The sequence below is a fragment of the Urocampus carinirostris genome, chromosome 6 (genome assembly GCF_059441175.1).
Source record: "Urocampus carinirostris isolate Australia breed hairy pipefish chromosome 6, RoL_Ucar_1.0, whole genome shotgun sequence".
Lineage (NCBI taxonomy): Eukaryota > Metazoa > Chordata > Actinopteri > Syngnathiformes > Syngnathidae > Urocampus > Urocampus carinirostris.
In genome coordinates this window covers 34,950,524-34,975,498 of record NC_142354.1, presented here as the reverse complement: position 1 = coordinate 34,975,498, position 24,975 = coordinate 34,950,524, and the positions used below count along the sequence as shown (strand labels likewise).

At 40.0% G+C, this 24,975-nt stretch overlaps 1 protein-coding gene across 1 annotated transcript in view; it reads left to right on the top strand.

Annotated features, from left to right (window-relative positions):
- Positions 1-5,802: 5,802 nt before the first annotated feature.
- The window catches only part of LOC148364665 (protein Wnt-2b-A-like), a 41,094-nt gene continuing 21,921 nt past the window's right edge, over positions 5,803-24,975 (top strand). Inside the window, exons 1-2 of the mRNA XM_088338846.1 lie at positions 5,803-6,202; positions 20,179-20,399. Coding sequence (XP_088194972.1) covers positions 6,015-6,202; positions 20,179-20,399 — 409 coding nt within the window. The 5' untranslated portion in view covers positions 5,803-6,014. The remainder of the gene's footprint in view (positions 6,203-20,178; positions 20,400-24,975) is intronic.

Sequence of the window (24,975 nt, the reverse complement as noted above, 5' to 3'; positions counted from 1 at the left end):
TGCTTGCGTGGGTTTCCTCCGGGCACTCCGGTTTCCTCCCACATTCCAAAGACATGCATTTCAGGTAGATTGGCCGGTCCAAATTGTCCCTAGGTGTGAATGAGCGAGCGAGTTGTCTGTCCCTGTGTGCCCTGCGATTGGCTGGAAACCAGTTCAGGGTGTCCCCTGCCCACTGCCCGATGATTGCTGGGATGGGCTCCAGCACCCCCGCGACCCTACTGAGGATAAGCGGTGCAGCTAATGAGATGATATATATATATAATTAGAGCACAGACTATGATGTGTTTTTACATTTTAGGATTTTATAAGAACAGAAAAGGTTGATTTATTTGAATTATCAATTTGAGGGATTGCTGTTTTGTATACACTTGTAAAATGGCATCATGTACATTGATTGGTCTCTGTATTCTTCATACTAAATTTGAATTGTTACTTTTGTAATTGTGAAACTATGCAGTTTATTTTTTTGTTACTACCGTATTACCTAATACATTTTTTGTTATTATGTGAATTTAATGTACATTGAGTTAAGAAGATATCTCCCACAAGCACGGTATCATTTTTTATACAGTATGTATTTTTATCGACAGCAAAGTTGATATTTTTATCAATTCCTATATCACATTCCTCTTCTGTATATGCAGGAAGATTTTAATAAATGATGACACAAAATTTGGAAAAAGAGTTGTTGAGCATCTATTTTCTCAAGTCAATCGTGTAATATTCATACCTTTTTAAGAATGCAAAATGTTCTTTCATTTAAAACAATCCAAATAACTATACTTTATTCATCAAATGTAAAAACTTAAGATCCGATTTAACTTAAGAATATGTTATGTTTATGCATGTAAATCCAAACTCTACATATATTCAGGGTTGTGTAGGGTTACTTTAACTTGATTACTTTCAATTACTTTTGGATTACTCCAATACCAAATATGCTAATAAAAGACAAAAGAAAGTAAATATGAATAAGATTATGACTCACAACACGTGGTAAGCTTTCTCTCCTGGGTTTGATCTCCGGCAAAACTAACATAAAATGCGACAGAAACAAAATGAAAATAAATCCAAACAGCTTGCCAACATCATTTTTGCCGTTCCATGTGTTCCGTTACTCCCCAAGCCTGCACAAAATTTAGGAATTGTATTCATACTTAAAGTAACCCTACCCAACCCGGCATATATTCATATAATTTAGAAAATATAAGGGGGCTACTGCCTCTGGTTTTTATTCACTGTACCTCTAGAGAACGGCCTCTAGAGGTCAGTATTGCATTTGGTCAATCGGGCATCTTCAATACGGGCCTCAACAGAACTCTAGATTTCTATTCAGGGGGTCAAATGTTAGAAAGAGACAATCACAAGGGGCACGTACAATAAATACAATCATTCATTTCTGTAGACCAACTTTCAATACACGTTTTGCATGCACATGCATAATTCACTAATAGATCACATTATGAATGTGATAGGTCAATCTGAGTATACCCGCACTCTAATTTAGGAAACGGTTATTAAAGCTCGAAAAAGCACAATTAAGTTTCATTTCCCCTTCCCCTAAAAATCTTTTTAATAGATTGTTAAGGTTATAAATCACATTTACAGTGTTCTCGTTTGCCACAAAATTGTCATTATTACCCGATTACTTTTTTTTTAACAGATTTATCGGACTCCAAACTTTTCTTCAGGCAGTTCCACCATTGTTGTTTTGGTCTCGCGGTTCGAGTTTTCGTCTGCACCCGATCTCGGCCAACGAGATCTCGTGTAGTGAAAGGAAGTCCGTCTTTTTTTAGAGAATCGGCTTTTTTGGCTCAACTCATTAAAAAGAGCCGGCTTTCAAACGGCTCACTTTTGATGATTGATATATTATGTTGTATAAAGAAGTTAAGAAAAAAAATGAAGTATAAAAGGATAAAACAAAAAAAGACAGGTTTGTGGTTATCCCTTTAATCGGTATATGACCAACAATAATTTGATGCAGAAAATGAATTAATAATCTGATGATTAAAACTGATTTAATGTATAGATTTATATAATATATTTGTCGCCGATTTACGATTTCAACCTCGATAACACTAAATTTTGGGGACCCATAGATTTTTGAGCATGCCCATCACTTTTCACAGGTAAAATGAACACTGTATACCAGGGGTGTCAAACTCATTTTAACTTGGGGGCCACACGATAGAACAAACATTCTGTCGGGGGCCAGACTTGTAGATTAAAGAGAAAGAAAAAAAGAGATAAAGAAATAAGAGAAAGAGGGGTGGAAAAGAAGAGAGAGGGTGGGACAAAGAAAGAGAGAGAGGGAGAGAGCGTGAAAAAAAAGAGATAAAAAGATAAGTCGTGAGAAAGGGGGAAAGAAAGGGAGAGGAAGAAAGAAATCCAAAGAGAAATAGAAAGACAGAAGGAGAGAAAAGAGAAAAGAAAGCGCGAAGGGTAGGAAGAGAGAAAGAGAAAAGAGAGAAAAAGAAAAAATGAAGTTAGAGCAAAATAAGTTAAAAAGATACAGAGAGAGAAAGAGACAAAGAGCAACAAAGGAAGAGAAAAAGAGAGACACAGAGAGTGAAAGAGACAGAGACAGAGAGTGGGAGAAAAGGTGTGGAAGAGAGACAGAGAGAGAGAAATAAATACAAGTAGAGTGTCTTTGTGAGAGGCACCTGGCTTTGGCAACATCAAGTTGACATATTTTAACCTGCAGCTTGTTTTTCTCTTGCGCTTCTCTGAGTGTTGTCTCGCGGGCCGGATTCAATCCCTTAGCGGGCCTGATCTGGCCCGCGGGCCGCCTGTTTGACACCTGTGCTGTATACCCACACTCTAATTTAGGAAACCGTTATTAAAGCTCGAAAAGCACAATTAAGTTTTATTTCCCCTTCCCCTGAAAATTGTTTTTAATAGATTGTTAAGGTTGTAAATCACATTCATGTTCTGCTTTTTACTAAACTAAACTTTATCAAGGGCGTGTAGGATTTTTTCCACTGTAGAAAAAATCCCCATGCAATCATGGGAAGCACTGTTATAAATACAGAAGAGCAACACTGTCACCATTTTGCTTTATGACTTTGCACAATGAAGATACATGATAACACGGCGGCGAGTTCAAGGAGGGGCGGGTAGGGATGCTTGTCATTACCGCCCCCCCATCTTCTACCCCATCCGTCTAACATTCCCAGCATCCGACGAGTCTCCCTCCGCCCCCCAAATTTAGCTCAGGGCCATGAGAGCAGCCCAGAATAGGTGCTCCGGACCCCCCGCTTGCCTCTGGGAGCCCCTGGTAGAGCGCAGCTGGCCAGCAGGATGACACTAACATGATGTCGAGCACAGGTGTTAAACTCACGGCCCGCGGGCCACATCCGGCCCGGCGTACAATTATATCCGGCCCGTGAAATCCTTTTTTATATACATCTACTAGGGTTGGGTAGGGTTACTTTAACTGGATTACTTTCAATTACTTCTGGATTACTCCAATACCAAATGTGCTAATAAAAGACAAAATAAATTAAATATGAATAAAATTACTAAATTTTGTGCAGGCTTAGGGAGTAACGGAATACATGGAACGGCAAAAATGATGTTGGCAAGCTGTTTGGATTTATTTTCATTTTGTTTCTGTCGCATTTTATGTTAGTTTTGCCGGAGATCAAAGCCAGGAGAGAAAGCTTACCACGTGTTGTGAGACATAATTTTATTCATATTTAGTTTATTTTGCCTTTTATTGGCATATTTGGTAATGGAGTAATCCAAAGGTAATTGAAAGTAATCAAGTTAAAGTAACCCTACCCAACCCTGTCTACTATCATGGCCCGGGTCTATGAAACCCTGATAACTTTCAAATTATACTCGGATACTAAAAACCACAATGGCCGAGAAAATGATGTTAACTGACATTGCCGGTAAACCCGTGTGTCTTATTTTTGTGGCCGTAATTAAGGAATTTAATGTAAAACGGCACTACAAGACAAAACTTTGGAGTAAGATTAAAAACCTTGAATCCAGAGAAAAGACACAGAAAGTTGAAGAGTTAAAGAAGAATATGAAGATGTTTTTCACAAAAGCAAATTCCCAAAGTGAAAAGCACAAATTTTATTTATATTTTCCGTTTTTTCATATTTTCATTTTTTTAGTTTTGACAGGAGATCTTTTTATGGATAGCAACGATTTTTATTTCATGTAATGTTTAATGTATCCTGGAATAATATTTCTGACTGTTTTAAATTCATATCTATTCATTTATTTATTTTTAAAAAGGAAAGTGTATACAATGAATACCGTAAATTCCGGACTATAGAGCGCACCGGATTATAAGCCGCACCCACCACATTTTCAGAGGAAAACCGATTTTGTACTTACACGAGCCGCACCTGTATATAAGCCGCATGCGCCCATATTAAAAGAATGTATCACAAACACAAAATTAACCCAGACCGGACTGTAAGTCCCGCAATTGAAACTAAATGTCCTGCATTAAAGTACACAGTCCAAAAATCACAACCGGCAAATTGAATGGAAAATGATACCGGTACTTAAGGTTTGATGCAGACCGGCAGAGTCCGGGTCCCGTTGAAAGTAATCCAAGGAAAAAAGTGTATATTTCCAAAGCTAAGGGTGGGAAAAATATATATCCACTATTGTGCGCCGTGTCCACAAACACTCACCTTTACCGGTCCCCACTTCCCGTCACCCCTCGTTTGTTACGCCCCTTCTTTTTAATTGGCCCGTGCAAGACATATAAGAATAAGTGTCCAAAATAAATACAAATAAATACATTACAAACATATACAGTTGCAAATACATATTATACATGGTTACACATATTTACAAAGAAAGACGATACACCGAGAGAGTTTTCAAAGCTTTAATAATAATAATATAACTTTCATCCCAAACCGTGCCTGACAGGGCAGTTAATGGTAGCAACACGCTAGCAACAGGCTCGCAACACAGTAAAGGGGTCTGTTAAAAAAAACATACCGTACTTGTAAAAATCACGGTAAACCGTCCTCATCTTCCTCCTTAGAACTGAAGCCATCAAAGTCGTCTTCCTCAGTGTCAGAAAGAAACAGTGTGATATAGACGTCGTCCCACGCAGTTTTAGTGAAAGATTTCTCGCCGCTAGTCAAGCCAAGAAGTTGCAGTCTTCCTCGGCGCATATATTCCACCGGTCTAAATCTTACCTTTGGTACTCGAGTGCCGCTGGCGGCCATTAGAAAATTCACATAAATTGGCCGCATCACTGAATAAGCCGCAGGGTTGAAAGTTTGGGGAAAAAGTAGCGGCTTATAGTCCGGAATTTACGGTATTTATCCTGTTCCGCCCGCGACCTAAGGTGTGGTTTGAGATCTAGCCCTCTGTATAATTGAGTTTGACACCCCTGTTCTATCGTGTGGCCCCTGAGTTAAAAGGAGTTTGACACCTCTGCCTGAGAAGCAGGTGGATAAGCATGTCAGCTCTCTGTAGGTGAGTCTATTTTTTTGTAAAATAAATATATATTTGTTAACCTACAAGTACTTAAAAACATGCACAGTTTATATGGTTATGGTTCAAATCAATATTGTTCTTTTTTCAATGACTATATTTTTTTACCGCTAGGAGGTGCTAAACAGTACACAATGTCCCTTTAAGTCTTTTCAAATCATGAGATAAAACGAGGTGATGGTTGGTGGGCTCGGTTGCAATGTGGGGAGGGTGCAGGGGGGCGGGGACGGTGAAAGGGTGTGTCACGTCCAATCTCGCACGTTTGGGGTGCAAGAGACTTGTGCGCGCGTGTACTCTGAATGTTTGCGCATCCTCCACTGCGCACGCCAGATTTACGTGTGTTTATTATTATTTTTAAAGAAAAGTCCAGAGACATATCTTAGAAATGAGGATTTCACTCATTTGAATGGATCGATGATATTTTAATTCAAAATTAGAGGTTATATTGGTGGAATCCTACCTGAGCTTTATACATTTACAGGACGGGTGCTGTGCAGGACGTGGGGACTCGCATTTGGAGCTCGGAACCTTTTTGGATGCGTTTTGCTTTTTGGGTTCTTAAGGATGGGCGTCGAACGAACCCCGATCCGCGACCAAACATGAGGGTGCAATCTCCGGACTGGACCATGGGCAGAAGGACTCGGCGCGCAAACTCCAAAGCCAAAGTTTATATCCTCACTTGGCTTCTGCTCGTCTGCACACCGAGAGTCGATTCGTCCTGGTGGTGAGCGGAACACGACGTTTTCTGCACGTCCATTACACTCTTCAGCCTATTATCATTATTATTTCTAATCAGGGTTGGGTAGGGTTACTTTAACTTGATTACTTTCAATTACTTTTGGATTACTCCAATACCAAATATGCTAATAAAAGACAAAATAAACTAAATATGAATAAAGTTACTAAATTCTGTGCAGACTTGGGGAGTAACGGAATACATGGAACAGCAAAAATGATGTTGGCAAGCTGTCGCATTTTATGTTAGTTTTGCTGGAGATCAAAGAGATCAAAGCCAGGAGAGAAAGCTTACCACGTGTTGTGAGTCATCATTTTATTCATATTTGGGGCGGCAGTAGCTCAGGAGGTAGAGCGCTCGTCTTGGGATCAAGGGATCCCAGTTCGAACCCCGGCTCGTCCGTGTTACATGTCGAAGTGTCCTTGGGTAAGACACTGAACCCCTAATACCCTCAATAAGCAGGTTAGCGCCTTACATGGCTGCAAGGCCGCTATTGGGAAATGTGGAGCACATTGTAAAGCGCTTTGGGAAGTCATTGACTTGAAAAGCGCTATATAAATGCAAATCATTTCATTTTCATTTCATTTAGTTTCTTTTGTCTTTTATTAGCATATTTGGTATCGGAGTAATCCAAGAGTAATTGAAAGTAATCCAGTTAAAGTAACCCTACCCAACCCTGTTTCTAATGCATTTGGTCACGAGAGATACAAATACATAACTATTTCAGTTTGTTCAATTGTTCAATAATATTGCAGAAATCAAGGTGACAAAATACGACACAAACCAACCCAATACATACCTCTACTGCACTAGAACCTTAAATTGCAAAATTGGAACACTGACGTCATCTTATATACAGGCTGATAAGTCAACTACAGTTGAAAAAACGAGAGTGAATTAGATGAAATCCTTGTTATTTACCATATTGTGAAGGGATACTGAAAAAATGTACTAAATATAGGGTTACTTTAACTTGATTACTTTCAATTACTTTTGGATTACTCCAATACCAAATATACTAAAAAAGACAAAAGAAACTAAATATGAATAAAATCACTAAATTTTGTGCAGGCTTGGGGAGTAACAGAATACATGGAACGGAAAAAATGATGTTGGGAAGCTGTTTTTATTTTGTTTCTGTTGCATTTTATGTTAGTTTTGCCGGAGATCAAAGAGATCAAAGCCAGGAGAGAAAGCTTACCACGTGTTGTGAGTCATCATTTTATTCATATTTAGTTTATTTTGTCTTTTATTAGCATCTTTGGTATCGGAGTAATCCAAAAGTAATTGAAAGTAATCAAGTTAAAGTAATCCTACCCAACCCTGCTGATAAGTCAACTACAGTTGAAAAAAACAGAGTGAATTAAATGACATCATCGTTATTTACCATATTGTGAAGGGATACTGAAAAAAAATGTACTAAATATAGCACTGCTACTAAAACAACAATGTACTCCAAGGGTGTCAAAGTCAAATAAATGGAAGGCTGAGACTGATATCATGTTAAGAATGTTTTAAAAGTATGCATTTAGTCATGAATAAAATTATGACTCACAACACGTGGTAAGCTTTCTCTCCTGGCTTTGATCTCTTTGATCTCCGGCAAAACTAACATAAAATGCGACAGAAAGAAAATGAAAATACATTTTTGCCGTTCAATGTTTTTCATTACTCCCCAAGCCTGCACAAAATTTAGTCATTTTATTCATATTTAGTTTCTTTTGTCTTTTATTAGCATATTTGGTATTGAAGTAATCCAAAAGTAATTGAAAGTAATCAAGTTAAAGTAACCCTACCCAACCCTGCATATAGTCTAGTCAGTGAACCCATTGAAATCCCAACTGTAAAGTTAATACTTTAGTAGATACTCAAAATAAGGAGAGAAGAGGTTAATTGATTTTGGACATGCAAGGAGGGACGGGAGAGAAACCTTCAGATGAGAGAATTCCATGCCGTCCAAAATACCAACTTAAAGCCCCCTCTTTTTATTAAATTTCGAAGGTTACAAAAACAGATCAGTCCTAAAGGGTTACCAAAGAACAGCAACGAACAATAGTGGACAATAATAGTCAAAATAAAACTGGGATCCTATTAAATTATTCTCAACATTTGTCCAATTTTAAAAACAATAAACATATCACAGACATATGTATTCCAATATGCTCAGATAAATAAAGCATTGTTATCCCCTGCCTCTGACAGTCATTTTTAATTCTCAAATGGTACAAAAGTAGATTTCCCTCGATATGAAAATCCCCTTAATATTATGAGCATGGAATAAAAGTGAGTGCTACTGTTCAGGCACCATCAGTAGTAAAAAGTTTCTATTTTAGCAAAAGTGGGCTAAATTGACTTCAAAAAAGAAAAAAAAGGTAATTTTCTATCATTCATTCAACTGATTTTTATTTTTGAATAGAAACGGATTGATTTACAAAAAATAAAGTGCAAACATTTATTAACTCAAAAACAACTTTCTTCAAGGAGAATTAAAGTCCAGTAGGAATAAAAAGAAATGAAACAATAATTCTTGTGTTTTAATACAATAGTTTACAGTGTTATTGTTACTTTACAGTGTTATTGTTACTACAGTGTTATTGTTATTTACAGTGTTATTGTTACTGTTTACCTGACTTGTTTACCTGACTGCCCATTTTGCACATAATAATAATAATAATTTCCTTGTATTGTCATTCTGTGTAACAATGTACACAGAACGAAATGTCGATTGCACCTGACCCGTTGTAGCGAGCCGATGCAGCCGCAGCCAACAGAGGGCGCCGCCGACCACTTTTTAAGTCTTAGGAATGACTCGGCCGGGGCGCGAACCCGAACCTCCCAGTCTCAAAGCGGGCGCCTTACCATCTAGGCTACTGAGCTGGTTATCTGGTTAGCTGCTCCTCTTGCACTATTTGCGCTACTGTAAAATACTATACATAGCCATAATTATTTAGTATATTATTAGTACTCAATACTCCAACTCAATACAACATTTTATTTATATCTGTACATTCAAGGAAACTGTGCGGGTCAGATGTATCGACATTTCGTTCTGTATACACGTGTACAAGAATGACAATAAAGTAGATCTGAATCTGAATCTGAATCTGAATCAAGAAAAACATCTTGTGGGCCAAATGTGGCACGGGACTTGATTTTGGCCATAGTGATGTACTGAATGGTAATAAAAACATCCCCAACCTTAAATAAACATATACATTTTATATATATGAATAACAAAAAAGCAAACATTAATTTAAAAAGTTGCATTTATTGTTGTTATTATAAAAACAGACACATATAAAAGATAAGTTAATACACCCTTAGAAAGTGTTGTGTCAAAAATAACCCAATTTGGGTCAAGCATTGACCGATTCTGATCAGTTGACCCAATTTCCTGCGTTTTTGTGAAAAATATATACATTTTTAATCAGGGAAAAAAAAAATATATGTATCTATTTAAAACGTGTCACTCCAACTTAGTTTTTTAAAAAAAGAAAAAAAAATTGGGGTTACATTGTGCAAAAATGGGATCATTTTATCAACAAATAGATCGATCGTTGTCAAAGCAACCAGGATGTTTTGTACACAAGCACCGAACAAAAACTGGCTTTTCAGTTTGTCTGTTTTTTAATTGTTATTGTTATATGAACAAACAGTTGTGAAATAGTTTCTTAAAGTTGGAGTTTTAAATCAAGGTAAAGGTTTAATGTATTATTAATCCTAGAAAAAAAGGCAAAAAGAAAAAAAATGAATAAGAAGGAGAGTGTAAGAAAGCAATTTAGAGAGAGGCTGGCTATCTGCACGATAGCAATTTTTTTTTTTTTAAATTAAAAGAGCTTTTTTTTGGAAGTGTTTGGCCAATCACTGAACACACCCGTATTCAAAAAACGCGGGCCAAAGAAGAGACTGGCCAATAAATTGGTGCACCACTAAGACAAAAACCAATGTATATGTTTTCTTAAAAATAAAAACACACCCTAAGACACAGGTGTCAAACAGGCGGCCGCGGGCCAGATCAGGCCCGCTAAGGGATTGAATCCGGCCCGCGAGACCACACTCAGAGAAGCGCAAGAGAAAAAACAAGCTGCAGGTTGAAATATGTCCACTTGATGTTGCCAAAGAAAGGTGCCTTGACAAAGACACTGTACTTATATTTTATTTCTCTCTCTCTCTCTCTCTCTCTCTCTCTCTCTCTCTCTCTCTCTCTCTCTCTCTCTCTCTCTCTCTCTCTTTCTTTCTTTTCCACCCCTTTTCTCCCACTCTCTGTCTCTGTCTCTTTCACTCTCTGTGTCTCTCTTTTTCTCTTCCTTTGTTGCACTTTGTCTCTTTTCTCTCTTTTTAACTCATTTAGCTCTAACTTCCTTTTTTTTCCTTTTCTCTCTTTTCTCTTTCTCTTTTCTACCTTTCGCGCTTTTTTTTCCGTCTCTCTCCTTCTGTCTTTCTATTTCTCTTTGGATTTATTTCTTCCTCTCCCTTTCTTTTCCCCCTCCTCACGACTTTTTATCTCTTTTGTTTCTCAACCCGTCACCCACTCTCTCTTTTTCTTTCTTTGTCCCGCCCTCTCTCCTTTTCCCTCCCTCTTTCTCTTATTTCTTTATCTCTCTTTTTCTTTCTCTTTAATCTACTAGTCCGGCCCCCGAGAGAATGTTTGTTCTATCGTGTGGCCCCCGAGTTAAAATGAGTTGACACCCCTGCCCTAAGATAACAAATAGAAACAAAATCAAATACTGTAGATGAATACAGGATACATTCTTAACTATTACCGTAAATAGATATATACACACACACACACACACAAAACAACAGAAAAAGATGTTATTGAAACGGACAAAAAAGAATGATTAAAGAATGTCTAGTATTTGTATTCAGCTTGAAGTTGACACTCACACATAACAAACACATTCATAATCCTCAAAGCGCTTTCAGCCTATGGAATATTTTGACCCGAACCTTGATGAAGATGGATGCTTTGGGTGGGGGTAGATGACCTCTGTTCATCATTTCCCCCATCTTGCCTCATCCATCATGACCTGGGACTCAAGTGTCAGGTGTGCGCAAACAAATGAGCCTTGATTTCTTTTTTTTTCAAAGGGACAGTGCGTATTATTTAGCGCCTGTAAGTGGTAAAAAAACCCATGATTCATTCATCAAAGACAATATGGATTTATATGATGAGGAAAACACACAAACTATCATATAAACATGCATTTTTTAAAATATAGAGATGTAGCAAAGAAAAGCTCCCAAAGGGTTAAACTAACCTCAAGATCACAGGTGTCAAACAGGCGGCCCGCGGGCCAGATCAGTTCCGCTAAGGGATTGAATCCGGCCCGTGAGACAACACTCAGAGAAGCGCAAGAGAAAAACAAGTTGCAGGTTGAAATATGTCGACTTGATGTTGCCAAAGCCCCGTGCCTCTCACAAAGACACTGTACTTGTATTTATTTATATCTCTCTCTCTCTCTCTCTCTCTCTCTCTCTCTCTCTCTCTCTCTCTCTCTCTCTCTCTCTCTCTCTCTCTCTCTCTCTCTCTCTCTCTCTCTCTCTCTCTCTCTCTCTCTCTCTCCTCTCTCTCCTCTCTCTCTTCTTTTCCACTCTTTTCTCCCACTCTGTCTCTTTCACTCTCTGTGTCTCTCTTTTTTCTCTTCTTTTGTTGCTTTGTCTCTTTCTCTCTCTGTGTCTTTTAACCTCTTTTGCTCTAACTTCCTTTTTTCTTTTTCTCTCTTTTCTCTCTTTTCTCTTTCTCTCTTCATACCCCTTGCGCTTTCTTTTCTCTTTTCTCTCCTTTTGTCTTTCTATTTCTCTTTGGATTTCTTTCCTCCTCTCCTTTTCTTTTCCCCCCTCTCTCATAACTTTTTATCTTTTTTTCTCACGCTCGCTCTCTCTCTCACTTTTTTCTTTTTTTGTCCCGCCCTCTCTCCTTTCCCCTCCCTCTTTCTCTTATTTCTTTATCTCTTTTTCTTTCCCTTTAATCTACTAGTCCGGCCCCCGACAGAATGTTTGTTCTATCGTGTGGCCCCCGAGTTAAAATGAATTTGACACCCCTGCTCAAGATGAAGTCATTACCGACTCAGAGTATACAACAAAATCACAATTATACATCTACAAATACTAACGCACGACACATAATTGCAGTTTAATAATTGGTTAATTGTATTACAAAAGTAAAACGAAATTTGATGGCTTTTTCTTTCAGTGTAAGAAAGCAATTTAGATAGAGGCTGGCTATCTGCACGATAGCATTAAGTGTCCTCGAATTGAGCCAGATCTTCGCGATGATTAAAATAACACTGTCCCAAATCTAGCGGGTTGTTGTTCCAAGGCATTGGTTTCATGTGTAATGGACATGGCATTGGAAAGACACAGGGTCCGCAGCGATGGCTTAGCAGATTTGTTAGCCAAGCTGTTAGCAGTAGGCCAGACCTGCAGCTAGGCTATTGTTTTGTCTTTTGACGCTGCCTCAGTGGATTCCCAAACGCGATAACAATCCACATAGCACCCGCTGGCGTCTCTTAGCCCTGTTCAGACTTTTCCTTGGAGTCCAATTTGATTTAATTTATTTTCAATGTAACGAGGCGGTAAAAGTTAGGGGTCGCAATGCTTCCCAGATTGTTCATAGCGGCAGTTTTCTTGACACTATCACAGTCGCGGACACGGTCACACCCACCCAAACATATCGCCCTGCAAAATCAGTCACTGCTGTCTGCAAAACACAATCTGTTGGTACCAATAACATCCATCCATCCATCCATTATCCGCACTGCTTATCCTCAGTAGGGTCGCTGGTGTGCTGGAGCCCATCCAAGCTATCTTCGGGCAGTGGGAAGGGGACACCCTGAACTGGTTGCCAGCCAGTCGCAGGGCACACAGACAACTCACTCGCTCATTCACGCCTAGGGACAATTTGGACCGTCCCATCAACCTGACATGCATGTTTTTGGAATGTGGAAGGAAAAACCCACGCCAGCACAGAGAGAACATGCAAACTCTGCACAGAAAGGCTGGTAGCTGGATTAGTTCCATGACCTCAGAACTTTGCCGCGGACGCACTAACCACTCATTAAATTCAATATTTGCAAATGATTGAACCAGCAATAACTGAAGCACAAAGTATCGAGGGAACTGTGTACTTCATAGTTTGAAAAAAGTTTGCCTCTATTTTACATAACATGAGCCTCACCTAAAAGGAGCTGACATAATTGTCCAACATCTTGCTGCAACAGGTGCCCAAAAGCGTGGGACCATTACTCTGGGCAGAAAAAGGAAATAAACCCAACAAAATCACAATAAAATGAGAGGTTGTCCCTCACAATTGGGACAGCACTGATTGACTGAACAGTAAGAAGAAATCGTCATTATCGTCATGTACTGTGTAATTGAACCTCAGTTTTTTTTTCAAGTCAAGTCAAATGCATCCTTAATCACAAAATGTTTCTAAAGACTGCACAGGTTATAATTACAACATCCCCTGATCTTAAACCAACATGCGGGCAAGGAAAAATTCAAAACCTTAGCACAAAGAAATAAGAAATCTTGAGAAGGAGCCTCCCGGAGGATTTACCACTTCTGCAAAAGATTTAGCATTGGGTAAAAGTACAGAAAACAAAGAACATCAATAAAATAAAACAATAGGTAATATCTTGAAATTTGTCCAGGAAGTGCATGACAGCAACAACGCATCAAGCCTGGAAAATAGTCCTTTAAAGTCCCTGACAACAGCGAAACGTCGAGCCTGAAAAAAATTCCCCAAAATTATATGTCAGCAACGACGCAGCTACCCATTTTTGCCGGTTGGTCGATGCAGGCATTGACATTTTATATAAACAAAATCTGTGACCCCCTAAAACGGATCCACAACCCACTTTTGGGTCCCGACCCACCAGTTAAGAAACTCTGCTAGGGTATGTCAAGAAGTTTAAAGCATCTTCCCCTGCTGGTGGCATGGTGGGTTCTCAAGAAACTCCAAATTGAAAATCTTGTTCATAATGTAGGTTCTTCAAGCTTTTCACGTTTGTGTACAACTTAGAACGCAATGTTATTGACGATCAGGCAAACACAAGCAGAAAAGGGGCGGGGCGAGAGTTTAGCCTATCAGAATGTAGAACACAATGCACAATGAAAGTAGAGAAACCACGAAGAGTAAACCGCGATACAGCGAAGGATTCTTGTACTGCGATAACCCAGCGGCCAGGGTTGGGTAGGGTTACTTTAACTTGATTACTTTCAATTACTTTTAGATTACTCCAATACCAAATATGATAATAAAAGACAAAAGAAACTAAATATGAATAAAGTGACAAAATTTTGTGCAGGCTTGGGGAGTAACGGAATACATGGAACGGCAAAAATGATGTTGGCAAGCTGTTTGGATTTATTTTCATTTTGTTTCTGTCGCATTTTATGTTAGTTTTGCCGGAGATCAAAGAGATCAAAGCCAGGAGAGAAAGCTTACCACATGTTGTGAGGCATCATTTTATTCATACAGTGAAACCTCGGTTTTCGAACGCCTCTCAGTTCGAACAAATCGGTTCTCGACCAAAAATTTTGAGAAATTCTTGCTTCACTTTTCGTTCAAAAAATCGGAGTTCGAACGCCGGTACGCTAGGGGCGATGCTGAGCGGCGTACGAGTGTAGATTGCCCCCACCCCTTGTGAAGAACTGTTGTCACGTGAGCGCGCACTTCTTTTTGCTTTCGTTTTTAATATCGGTGAACGGAGTGTTTTAACCCCTAATTATGCCTCGGAAGAAGGTCACTGCAAGCAGCAAAGTTGCTACAGGTGAAAAAAGAAGAGTAGTGCAAACTAAAGTGAAACTAAATGTCCTTCATTAAAGTACACAGTCCAAAAATCACAGCCGGCAAAATGAACGGAAAATGATAATCGGTACTTAAGGTTTGATGCAGACCTGCAGAGTCCGGGGTTCTGTTGAAAGTAATCCAAGAAAAAAAGTGTACATTTCCAAAGGTAAGCGTGGGAAAAATATATATATACAATTGTCCGCCGCGACCACAAACAGGTCTTACCTTTTCCCCACTTCCCGTCACCCCGCGTTTGTTTCACCCCTTCTTTTTCATTCGCCCGTGCAAAACATATCAGAATAAATACATTACAAAAATATACAGTTGCACATACCTATTATACATGGTTACACATATTTACGAAAGACGGTACACCGAGAGAGTTTTCAAAGCTTTAATAATAATAATATAACTTCCATCCCAAACGGTGCCTGTGACAGGGCAGTTAATGGTAGCAACATGCTAGCAACACGCTCGCAACACAGTAAACGGGTCTGTTAAAAAAATATACCGTACTTGTAAAAATCACGGTAAAGCGTCCTCATCTTCCTCATGTGCCGTAATTTCTTTTTGCATTTTGCATGATGAGGGTATGTTTACGCTAATTCAATTTATACACAAGCCAAGAAGTTGCAGTCTTCCTCGGCGCATATATTCCACCGGTCTAAATCTTACATTTTGTACTCGAGCGCCGCTGTCGGCCGTTAGAAAAATACATAAATTGGCCGCATCACGGAATAAGCCGCAGGGTTGAAATTTTGGGAAAAAAGTAGCGGCTTATAGTCCAGAATTTAGGGTCATTTTACACTCGGACTGTGGGCTCGTATACGACCCGTGTACAAGCCCTCCGTTCCCTCGATTGCCTCCACCATTAGACGTTTTGAGTGCTCTTCCTCAAGTATCTTCTGGCTCAGCTGCCAAAGGCGAGAAAATAAACACAAGTAGCGGGCTCAGTATTTCGCACTCGGCCACACGGTTGCGCTCCGAGGAGCCAACGCCATAACGGGAGTGGAAACTGGCCCAAGAGCGGCGATTAAAGGTGCTCTTGTCAGGACTTACAAACGGTATCGTATGGAGTAGAATATAATAGAACTGTCACTAGCAAGTAGGAACTTTTACACTCAAAAGGAGGGATTGCGCAATCTCACCTTCATCCTGTTTTCAGCATCTTTCATGGCCATTTGAAGGTCACCAACAAGGACAAAATCTTATTAGTTGCTAGTTACTTCTTTCAAAAGTAATTCATTTAGGTCCCCAAATTTCTGATTCCAAAAAGTGTTGCTTTACTCTGAAAGCAACTATCTAGTTACAAATTACCGTGTATATTTGCATCGGAGCTAACTCCCTTAACCTGATTTAAAATAAACACCTAATAAAATTGAAGAAGATAGGTATACGGTGGAACCTCGGTTCTCGACCATAATCCGTTCCAGAACCCTGTTCAAAAACCGATTTGTTCGATCACCGAAATCATTTTTCCCATTAAAAATAATGTAAATCGTTTTAATCCGTTCCAACACCCTGAATGTTTACCTTGAATGTTCAACGTAAACATAAAGCTAACCCAGGCTAATCGTACGTTCGCGTTATCGTAATCTTCCGCACGAAAGATTACGCTAACATGAACGTGTAAAAATTAAAAAAAGGCTAAAGAAAAGAATTATGAATAGGATTTCTTACCTTTGTGGTGGTCAGCAGAAGGCGCAGGTGGACGGTGGAGCTATTATTTCTTTCTTAAATGCAATAGTTGTATGCACTACTTTTCTTTTTTCACTTGTAGCAACTTTGCTGCTTGCACTGACTTTCTTCTGAGGCATAATTAGGGGCTAAAACACTTCGTACACCTATATTAAAAGTGAAAGCAAAACGAAGTACGTCCGCACGCGATAACAGTCGGTCACGAAAAGAGAGATCTACACCCGTACGCCGCTCAGCATCGCACCCTAGCGTACGCTCTCACGCATTACCGCCGTTCGAACTCCGATTTTTTGACCGAACAGCGAAGGAAGAATTTCTCGAAATTTTTGGTCGGACTCCGATTTGTTCGAACTGAGAGGCGTTCGAAAACCGAGGTTTCACTGTATATAGGTTTACAGACAGACAGACAGACAGACAGACAGATAGATAGATATTCAACCAAATCGCAACATTTTTCTTCTCTCTTTGTCTTTGCCTAGCCTTTCACAAGACTTTGGAGGTACCCATAGCAGCAAGATGGCGGACAATCATGTCATCTCCCTCTAGATGAGCCAAATGTTAAGTAAGATAAATACAAATTTCTTAACCATTTAACAATAATTTACATTTATACAATAATTCGTGTATTAATATTCAAAACATATATCTCATCTCATCTCATTAGCTGCACCGCTTATCCTCAGTAGGGTTGCGGGGGTGCTGGAGCCCATCCCAGCTATCATTGGGCAGTGGGCCGGGGACACCCTGAACTGGTTGCCAGCCAATCGCAGTCAAAACATATATATATATATATATATATATATATATATATATATATATATATATATATATATATATATATATATATATATATATATATATAAACTTTTTTTTTTTTTTTTTTTTAATCAAGTTATTTTTTTCACTCACAGCTCACAGATTTCTTAACCGCCAGGGTAGTAGGGGCACCATTTCTTGTGGTGTGTCTTGGGAAAGTCCAGCACCCATTCTTCTCCAAGCCAGTTTTTTGTATAGGGGTTTGCTCCCCCACATGAAACAAATACTACATGTTTAAATGGTTACCAGTAGCAGGAGAACCCCCTTGATCTGACTCAGATGCAGCACCTTCATCATCTGGTCGCTGTTGTATTTAGCTGTACAGCGTCATCCTACTCTTCAGAGATGAGCTGGACCTCGGCATACATGGGCAGCGACGATTGTGTGACAATACTAATACTAGATTTTAAATCACTCGGGGGGGAAAACATTGAGTTCCTAAAATTTTGAATATCCATACCAGTCAACTTGTACGTTTTTGCCGTACAAAGTACGTTTTTTTACGCATTTTAAGACGAGTATGACGTACAAGGAAATTTGTACGGAAAAGCGCACATTTGTAAATTATGGCTACCATCCGGTGAACACTGACTATCACGAAACGGCAAATGAATCAAGTCAAAGGAGTTCGCCGCGGAAGCCTCTATCTCGGTATAGTTTTTTTTCGTTGCAAACGAAGCGAGCGGTTTGATGCTACTGTGCGCATGCGTCTGCCGCCTGGGGATTTCCCATCATGCATCATTCCGAAAGAAAAAAAATATATAATGTACGATTATTTTGTATTTTGTAAGGGAAAATACGACAGTTTGTACGGGCATGGAGCCATGGAGGTTGACAGGTATGAGTATCATTGTTTGATTGAAAAATAATCTTTGTAGTGATGACATTACATCTTTTATTAAAGACCCAGGTACGTGTCTTTAATTCCTGCACTTTATTTCAGCTCATTTACTGTTATAGTCGAATCAATACTAATGAAGTCCTTCAATCGTTGGTTTTTGAAAGGAAAACGGTCTAGAATACTTCTAGTCCATAACTGGGTTCAAATGGCTTCACATGTGAGCCAACTCTTGACACATTTCAAGGATAGTCTAAAAAAATATTGCAAGATATCCTCAGCTCAGACAACCCACAGGAGGCAAACGGGATAACAGTAAGAAAAACACGACCTACTTTTATTAACTCATCTGTTTTGCATAGGTGTGTTGTGTTTATCTCTTTGAAGCTTTCTTGGCTAAGCACACTTTCAGGTACAGAATCTGGTGGCAATAAATAATACACAAGGTCCCTTTAGGCAAAAAACACTGAAGAAGTAAAGGACAGGGAAATCAAATACAATTCCTGGTGTAGGATGAAATAATTTATCAAGATCATCTCAGGGGCTGAAGAAAAACTTCTCGGCAGCAGGATGTGGCTCGTTGGTCTTGACTTTGACACATGCAGGGTTGGGTAGGGTTACTTTAACTTGATTACTTTCAATTACGTTTGGATTACTCCAATACCAAATACGCTAATAAAAGACAAAAGAAACTAAATATGAATAAAATTGCTAAATTGCGTGCAGGCTTGGGGAGTAACGGAATACATGGAACGGCAAAAATGATTTGGGCAAGCTGTTTGGATTTATTTTTATTTTGTTTCTGTCGCATTTTATGTTAGTTTTGCCGGAGATCAAAGAGATCAAAGCCAGGGGAGAAAGCTTACCACGTGTTGTGAGTCATCATTTTATTCATATTTAGTTTCTTTTGTCTTTTATTAGCATGTTTGGTATTGGAGTAATCCAAAAGTAATTGAAAGTACAGTGGAACCTCGGTTCTCGACCATAATCCGTTCCAGAACCCTGTTCGAAAACTGATTTGTTCGAAAATCGTTTTTCCCATTAAAAGTAATGTAAAATCGTTTTAATCCGTTCCAACACCCTGAAAGCTTACCATGAACGTAAACATGAAACTAACCCAGGCTAATCGTACGTTCGCGTTAGCGTAATCTTCCGTACGAAAGATTACGCTAACATGAACGTGTACAACTAAAAAGATCAGGTCGTTTACACGTCATTTAGCACCCGGGTCTCCACAAAAAGTGGTGAGCGGTTAAAGTATAAAGAAAAGAATTATGAATAGGATTTCTTACCTTTGTGAAGGTCTGCAGAGGCCATGCTCTATTCCCTCGAAAGAAGGGAAACTCGCACACCTTCTTCATATTTTGCTATTATTTCTTTCTTAAATGCAATATTCGTACGCACTACTCTTCTTTCTTCACCTGTAGCAACTTTGCTGCTTGCACCGACCTTCTTCCGAGGCATAATTAGGGGTTAAAACACTCCGTTCACCGATATCTAAAGCGAAAGCAAAAAGAAGTGCGTGCGCACGTCATAACAGTTCTTCACGAGGGTTGGGGGCAATCTACACCCGTACGCCACTCAGCATCGCACCCTAGCGTACCGGCGTTCGAACTCCGATTTTTTTGAACGAAAAGCGAAGCAAGAATTCCTCGAAATCTTTGGTCGAGAACCGATTTGTTCGAACTGAGAGGCGTTCGAAAACCGAGGTTCCGCTGTAATCAAGTTAAAGTAACCCTACCCAACCCTGGACATATGTGATCCATCCCTTTCGGCCCTTTCGCCAAAATATAACAGATGCCAAACTCTCCGCAGGTACATCGGGACGCTGGGCGCTCGTGTGATTTGCGACAACATCCCGGGCCTGGTCAACAAGCAGCGTCAGCTTTGCCAGCGCCACCCCGACCTGATGCAGACGATCGGCGAGGGCACCAAGGAATGGATCAAGGAGTGCCAGCACCAGTTCCGTCACCAGCGCTGGAACTGCAGCACGCTGGAGCACGACCACACCGTGTTTGGACGCGTGATGCTGCGAAGTGAGTCGGGACGACCGGGATGGGGAATGTGGCTCCTTCCCAACGTGTGTGAGACACTCCACTTAATCACCCTTGTAAATGTCTCCGCCGCCATCAGATAAGAGCATAATGAATGAACGTCTCATGAATAATTCCGCCGCGCAAACACAAAAGTGTTTTTTTTCCCCCTCCTTCTCGGGGAATAAGGGAAAGTGGGAAAGTAGATTTTCTCTCGGAAAAAAACAAGCAGCGCGATTGAGAGATCCACACTGGTGATGTATAAACAGAAATAGGAGATGTAAATATTTGGGGAGATGTTTCTGGCAGCCGGACAAAGCTTGACGGCCTGACATATTGCCTGTGTTCTGCTTGGTTGCGTGAGCGGGAATGAGGACAGGAGGTTGAGGTGCTGGTGTGTGTGTGGCGGGGGCCCTAATAACCTCCCAAATCTCTCAAATGAAAACAAAGGCCAGTGACTGAGAAAATCTCCACATGTGAACGGGGAAAAGGTGAAAGCGGAGGCAGCCGGGCTGTGATGTCACGGCTGACATGTCGCCATGACACCTACGATGATGCACTGGACAGGGACTACTTTCCCTTTGTACAGCTGCTAAGAGGGGCTATAGAAAATAATCCACCATTTGATCTGTGAATTATGATTGGTTCATATAACATAGATTCAGATTCAGATATACTTTATTGTCATTCTTGTACACGTGTATACAGAACGAAATGTCGATACATCTGACCCGCACAGTTACCTTGAATGTACAGATATAAATAAAATGTTGTATTGAGTTGGAGTATTAAGGTACTCATAATATACTAAATAATTATAGCTATCTATAGTATTATACAGTAGTGCAAAGAGTGCAAGAGGAGCAGCTAACCAGATGTGCAAAATGGGGCAGTCAGGTAAACAAGTATACAATACTAATAACACTGGAGTACGAGAGTGCAGAGGAGAACAGATGTGCAAAGGAGTGGCTAGGTATAAGAGAACTGCCAGTAGTGCGAAAAGACAAAACAAACAGATTTACAGATTAGCAGCTGTGTAGGCTTACTATGTGTGTGATTGGAGTGAACGTATAGTACCGTTTAGGCTCGAACGGGTTTTGGACCAGGTGAGCCTTTACCAATTCAGCTACCGGGGGTGTGAATTTGGCAGAGCAGATGCATACTTGTATGAAACAGTAGAAAAGAGCTTTTATTTGTTGAGGCCATTAACCTGGATATAAATGATTCCATATGCAAAGTCACATTTATTTGTATAGCCGAAAAGTAATGCACGGACCACCAATCCAACATGCCCTTATCTAAAACCTACATGTGGGCAAGGAAAAACTCAATAAGAAAATTAAAAAACCTTGGTAATGGGCTGCAAATGAGGTTATCCCCAATTCCAGAATGAAGAGGCTACCCTGGGTGTTGCAAGGGCATCAAGAGACAATACACAAACATTAAATATACCGTAAATTCCGGACTATAGAGCGCACCTGATTATAAGCCGCACCCACCACATTATAAGAGGAAAACCGATTTTGAACTTACACAAGCCGCACCTGTATATAAGCCGCATGAGCCCACATTAAAAAATGTAACACAAACACAAAATTAACCCAAACCCGACTTCAAGTCCCGTGATTGAAACTGAATGTCCTGCATTAAAGTACACGGTCCAAAAATCACACCTGGCAAAATGAACGGATAATGATACCAGTACTTAAGGTTTGATGCAGACCTGCAGAGTCCGGGTCCCGTTGAAAGTAATCCAAGGAAAAAAGTGTATATTTCCAAAGCTAAGGGTGGGAAAATATATATATCCGCTATTGTCTGCCGCGCCCAAAACACGTCTCACCACTTCCCGTCAGCCCCCGTTTGTTTCGCCCCTTCTTTTTGATTCGCCCGTGCAAAACATATCAGAATAAGTCTCTAAAATAAATACATTACAAAAATATACAGTTGCAAATACATATTATACATGGTTACACATATTTACAAAGAAAGACGGTACACCGAGAGAGTTTTCAAAGCTTTAATAATATAACTCTTATCCCAAACGGTGCCTGTGACAGGGCAGTTAATAGTAGCAACACGCTAGCAACACGCTCGCAACACAGTAAACGGGTCTGTTAAAAAAACATACCGTACTTGTAAAAATCACGGTAAACCGTCCTCATCTTCCTCCTTAGAACTGAAGCCATCAAAGTCGTCTTCCTCACTTTGTCATATAGACGTCGTCCCACACTCCCGCAGCCGGACTCGCGCTGTCACTGTCGCTCGAACTCTAATCCACTCCTGATTCTGTGCCCTCCTTTCCGTCACTCAGCAGACCAGCTTTTCGGAACCCGTTGGTGATGGTGGATTTTTTCATGTGCCTTTCTTTTTGCATTTTGCATGATGAGGGTATGTTTACTCTAATTTAATTTGTGCACAAGCCAAGAAGTTGCAGTCTTCTTCGGCGCATATATTCCACCGGTCTAAATCTTACCTTTTGTACTCGAGCGCCGCTGGCGGCCGTTAAAAAAATTACACAAATTGGCCGCATCACTGAATAAGCCGCAGGGTTGAACGTTTGGGAAATAAGTAGCGGCTTATAGTCCGGAATTTACGGTAAGTAATAACAGACATCATGCAAAAGTCCAGTGGACAGCAATGACAAATGTCCTGTCCCAAAATCTCGAACAATGCAGCAGGCTCTGGATGACAGGTCCAGGTGCTGGTAAGATGGCTCAGAACAAGATCCAGCCATGTCCTTCCCTCCCAAGTACAAAAAAATAAAAGTACGAGGTCAAAATCACTCATAAGCTATGGAAAAAAGTGGGTCTTAAATCTAGATTTAATCTTTTCTACTGAACTTGCAAATCTTATCTTAGAGAGCACAGAATTCTACAGCCCCGCGGCCCGATAGGAGAACACACTTGACACTGCAGATTTCGTCTAGACTTCTAGACCAGCATTTTCCGGTCAGGAAAATAAGGAGCACTCAAATCAGAAAGATAAGATACAAAACTTTTTATGATAGCAACAGAACCTTGAAATCACATCTTAAACTGACAGGAAGCCAGTTCAGGTGAGCCAAATATGGGGTAAGATGACCAAGTCAAAAGTCTCACTGCAGCATTTTGTAACAGCTATTAGCTTTTGATGCTAGACATCAGGAGACCAGAGAGATGAGAAGTAACAAATTAATGAATTATAATCTCAGTGTGAAATTGAACAGACTCGGGCAAAAAAATTGTCGCGAAGATGGAAAAAAAGATTACGTAGTAATGTTTTCACGTGTAACTGAAAACTGTCAGAACCCGAACAGACGGTGGACCCAGACGCGTAACGTTTTCACACAAGCTTTATTTTACGGAACACAAACGCCAGTTATTCGCCGATCGCTGGGCGGAAGAAGTGAGACAGAAAAGTCAGGCGCAGGAAAACAGGAAGCCAGACAGGACAGGACAGACGGGATCGATACCAGATACAGGATACACGAGCAAGATACCGGACAGGACGGAACAGACGGGATAGATACTGGATACTGGAGCAAGATACCGGACAGGACGGGACCGAAGGGATCGATACTGGATACACGAGCAGGATACCAGACAGAGTCGAAAAACACATCTTGCAAGTGCAGAGGTTCGTTGACAGACTGACAATGAGTGCATGGGAGCACTGATTTTAGATAGGAGGGTAGGAGGCAATGAGCAGCAGCTAGCGCCAAACCAGCGGGCCCAGGTGAGGGGAATGGGCAATCGTGACAGTAAACTGTTTTAAGTAAGTGTACATGCATGTGAGTTTCTTTGATGCCCCCGTATATACTGTATTTGGAAAGTACAGTTCTGGGTAAGATTTGAACTGGTGACTTCTGGGTTTGGAGTCAATCAACTAAACCAACTGCACCAACGGGCAGTATCACCTGTTGAAACTGGCATTATATAGATTAGAGGGAATAGAAAGTTGGATGGATGAGACCAGGGTTGGGTGGGGTTATTTTAACTGGATTACTTTCAATTACTTTTGGATTACTCCAATACCAAATATGCTAATAAAAGACAAAAGAAACTAAATATGAATACATTTATGACTCACAACACGTGGTAAGCTTTCTCTCCTGGCTTTGATCTCTTTGATCTCCGGCAAAATTAACATAAAATGCGACAGAAACAAAACGAAAATAAATCCAAACAGCTTGCCAACATCATTTTTGCCGTTCCATGTGTTCCGTTACTCCCCAAGCCTGCACAAAATGTAGTCATTTTATTCATATTTAGTTTCTTTTGTCTTTCATTAGCATATTTGGTATTGGAGTAATCCAAAAGTAATTGAAAGTAATCCAGTTAAAGTAACCCTACCCAACCCTGAATGAGACATGTGATGGCCATAGCATGATTGTGCGAGGATTGTAAGTATGTCCTTCAAAAGCTATAATAACTTTACTAACCATGAATTTTTGCAACAAAATACAATTCCAACGGTGTTAATCGAATGTTGTATGTGGGAGAAGATACATCTTGAAGATTTCAATTTTGTTCTTTCAATGTAAGTCAATGGGAGATAATGAACATTCCTTGTTTTATTTCCTCCTTACTGACTGCCAGTC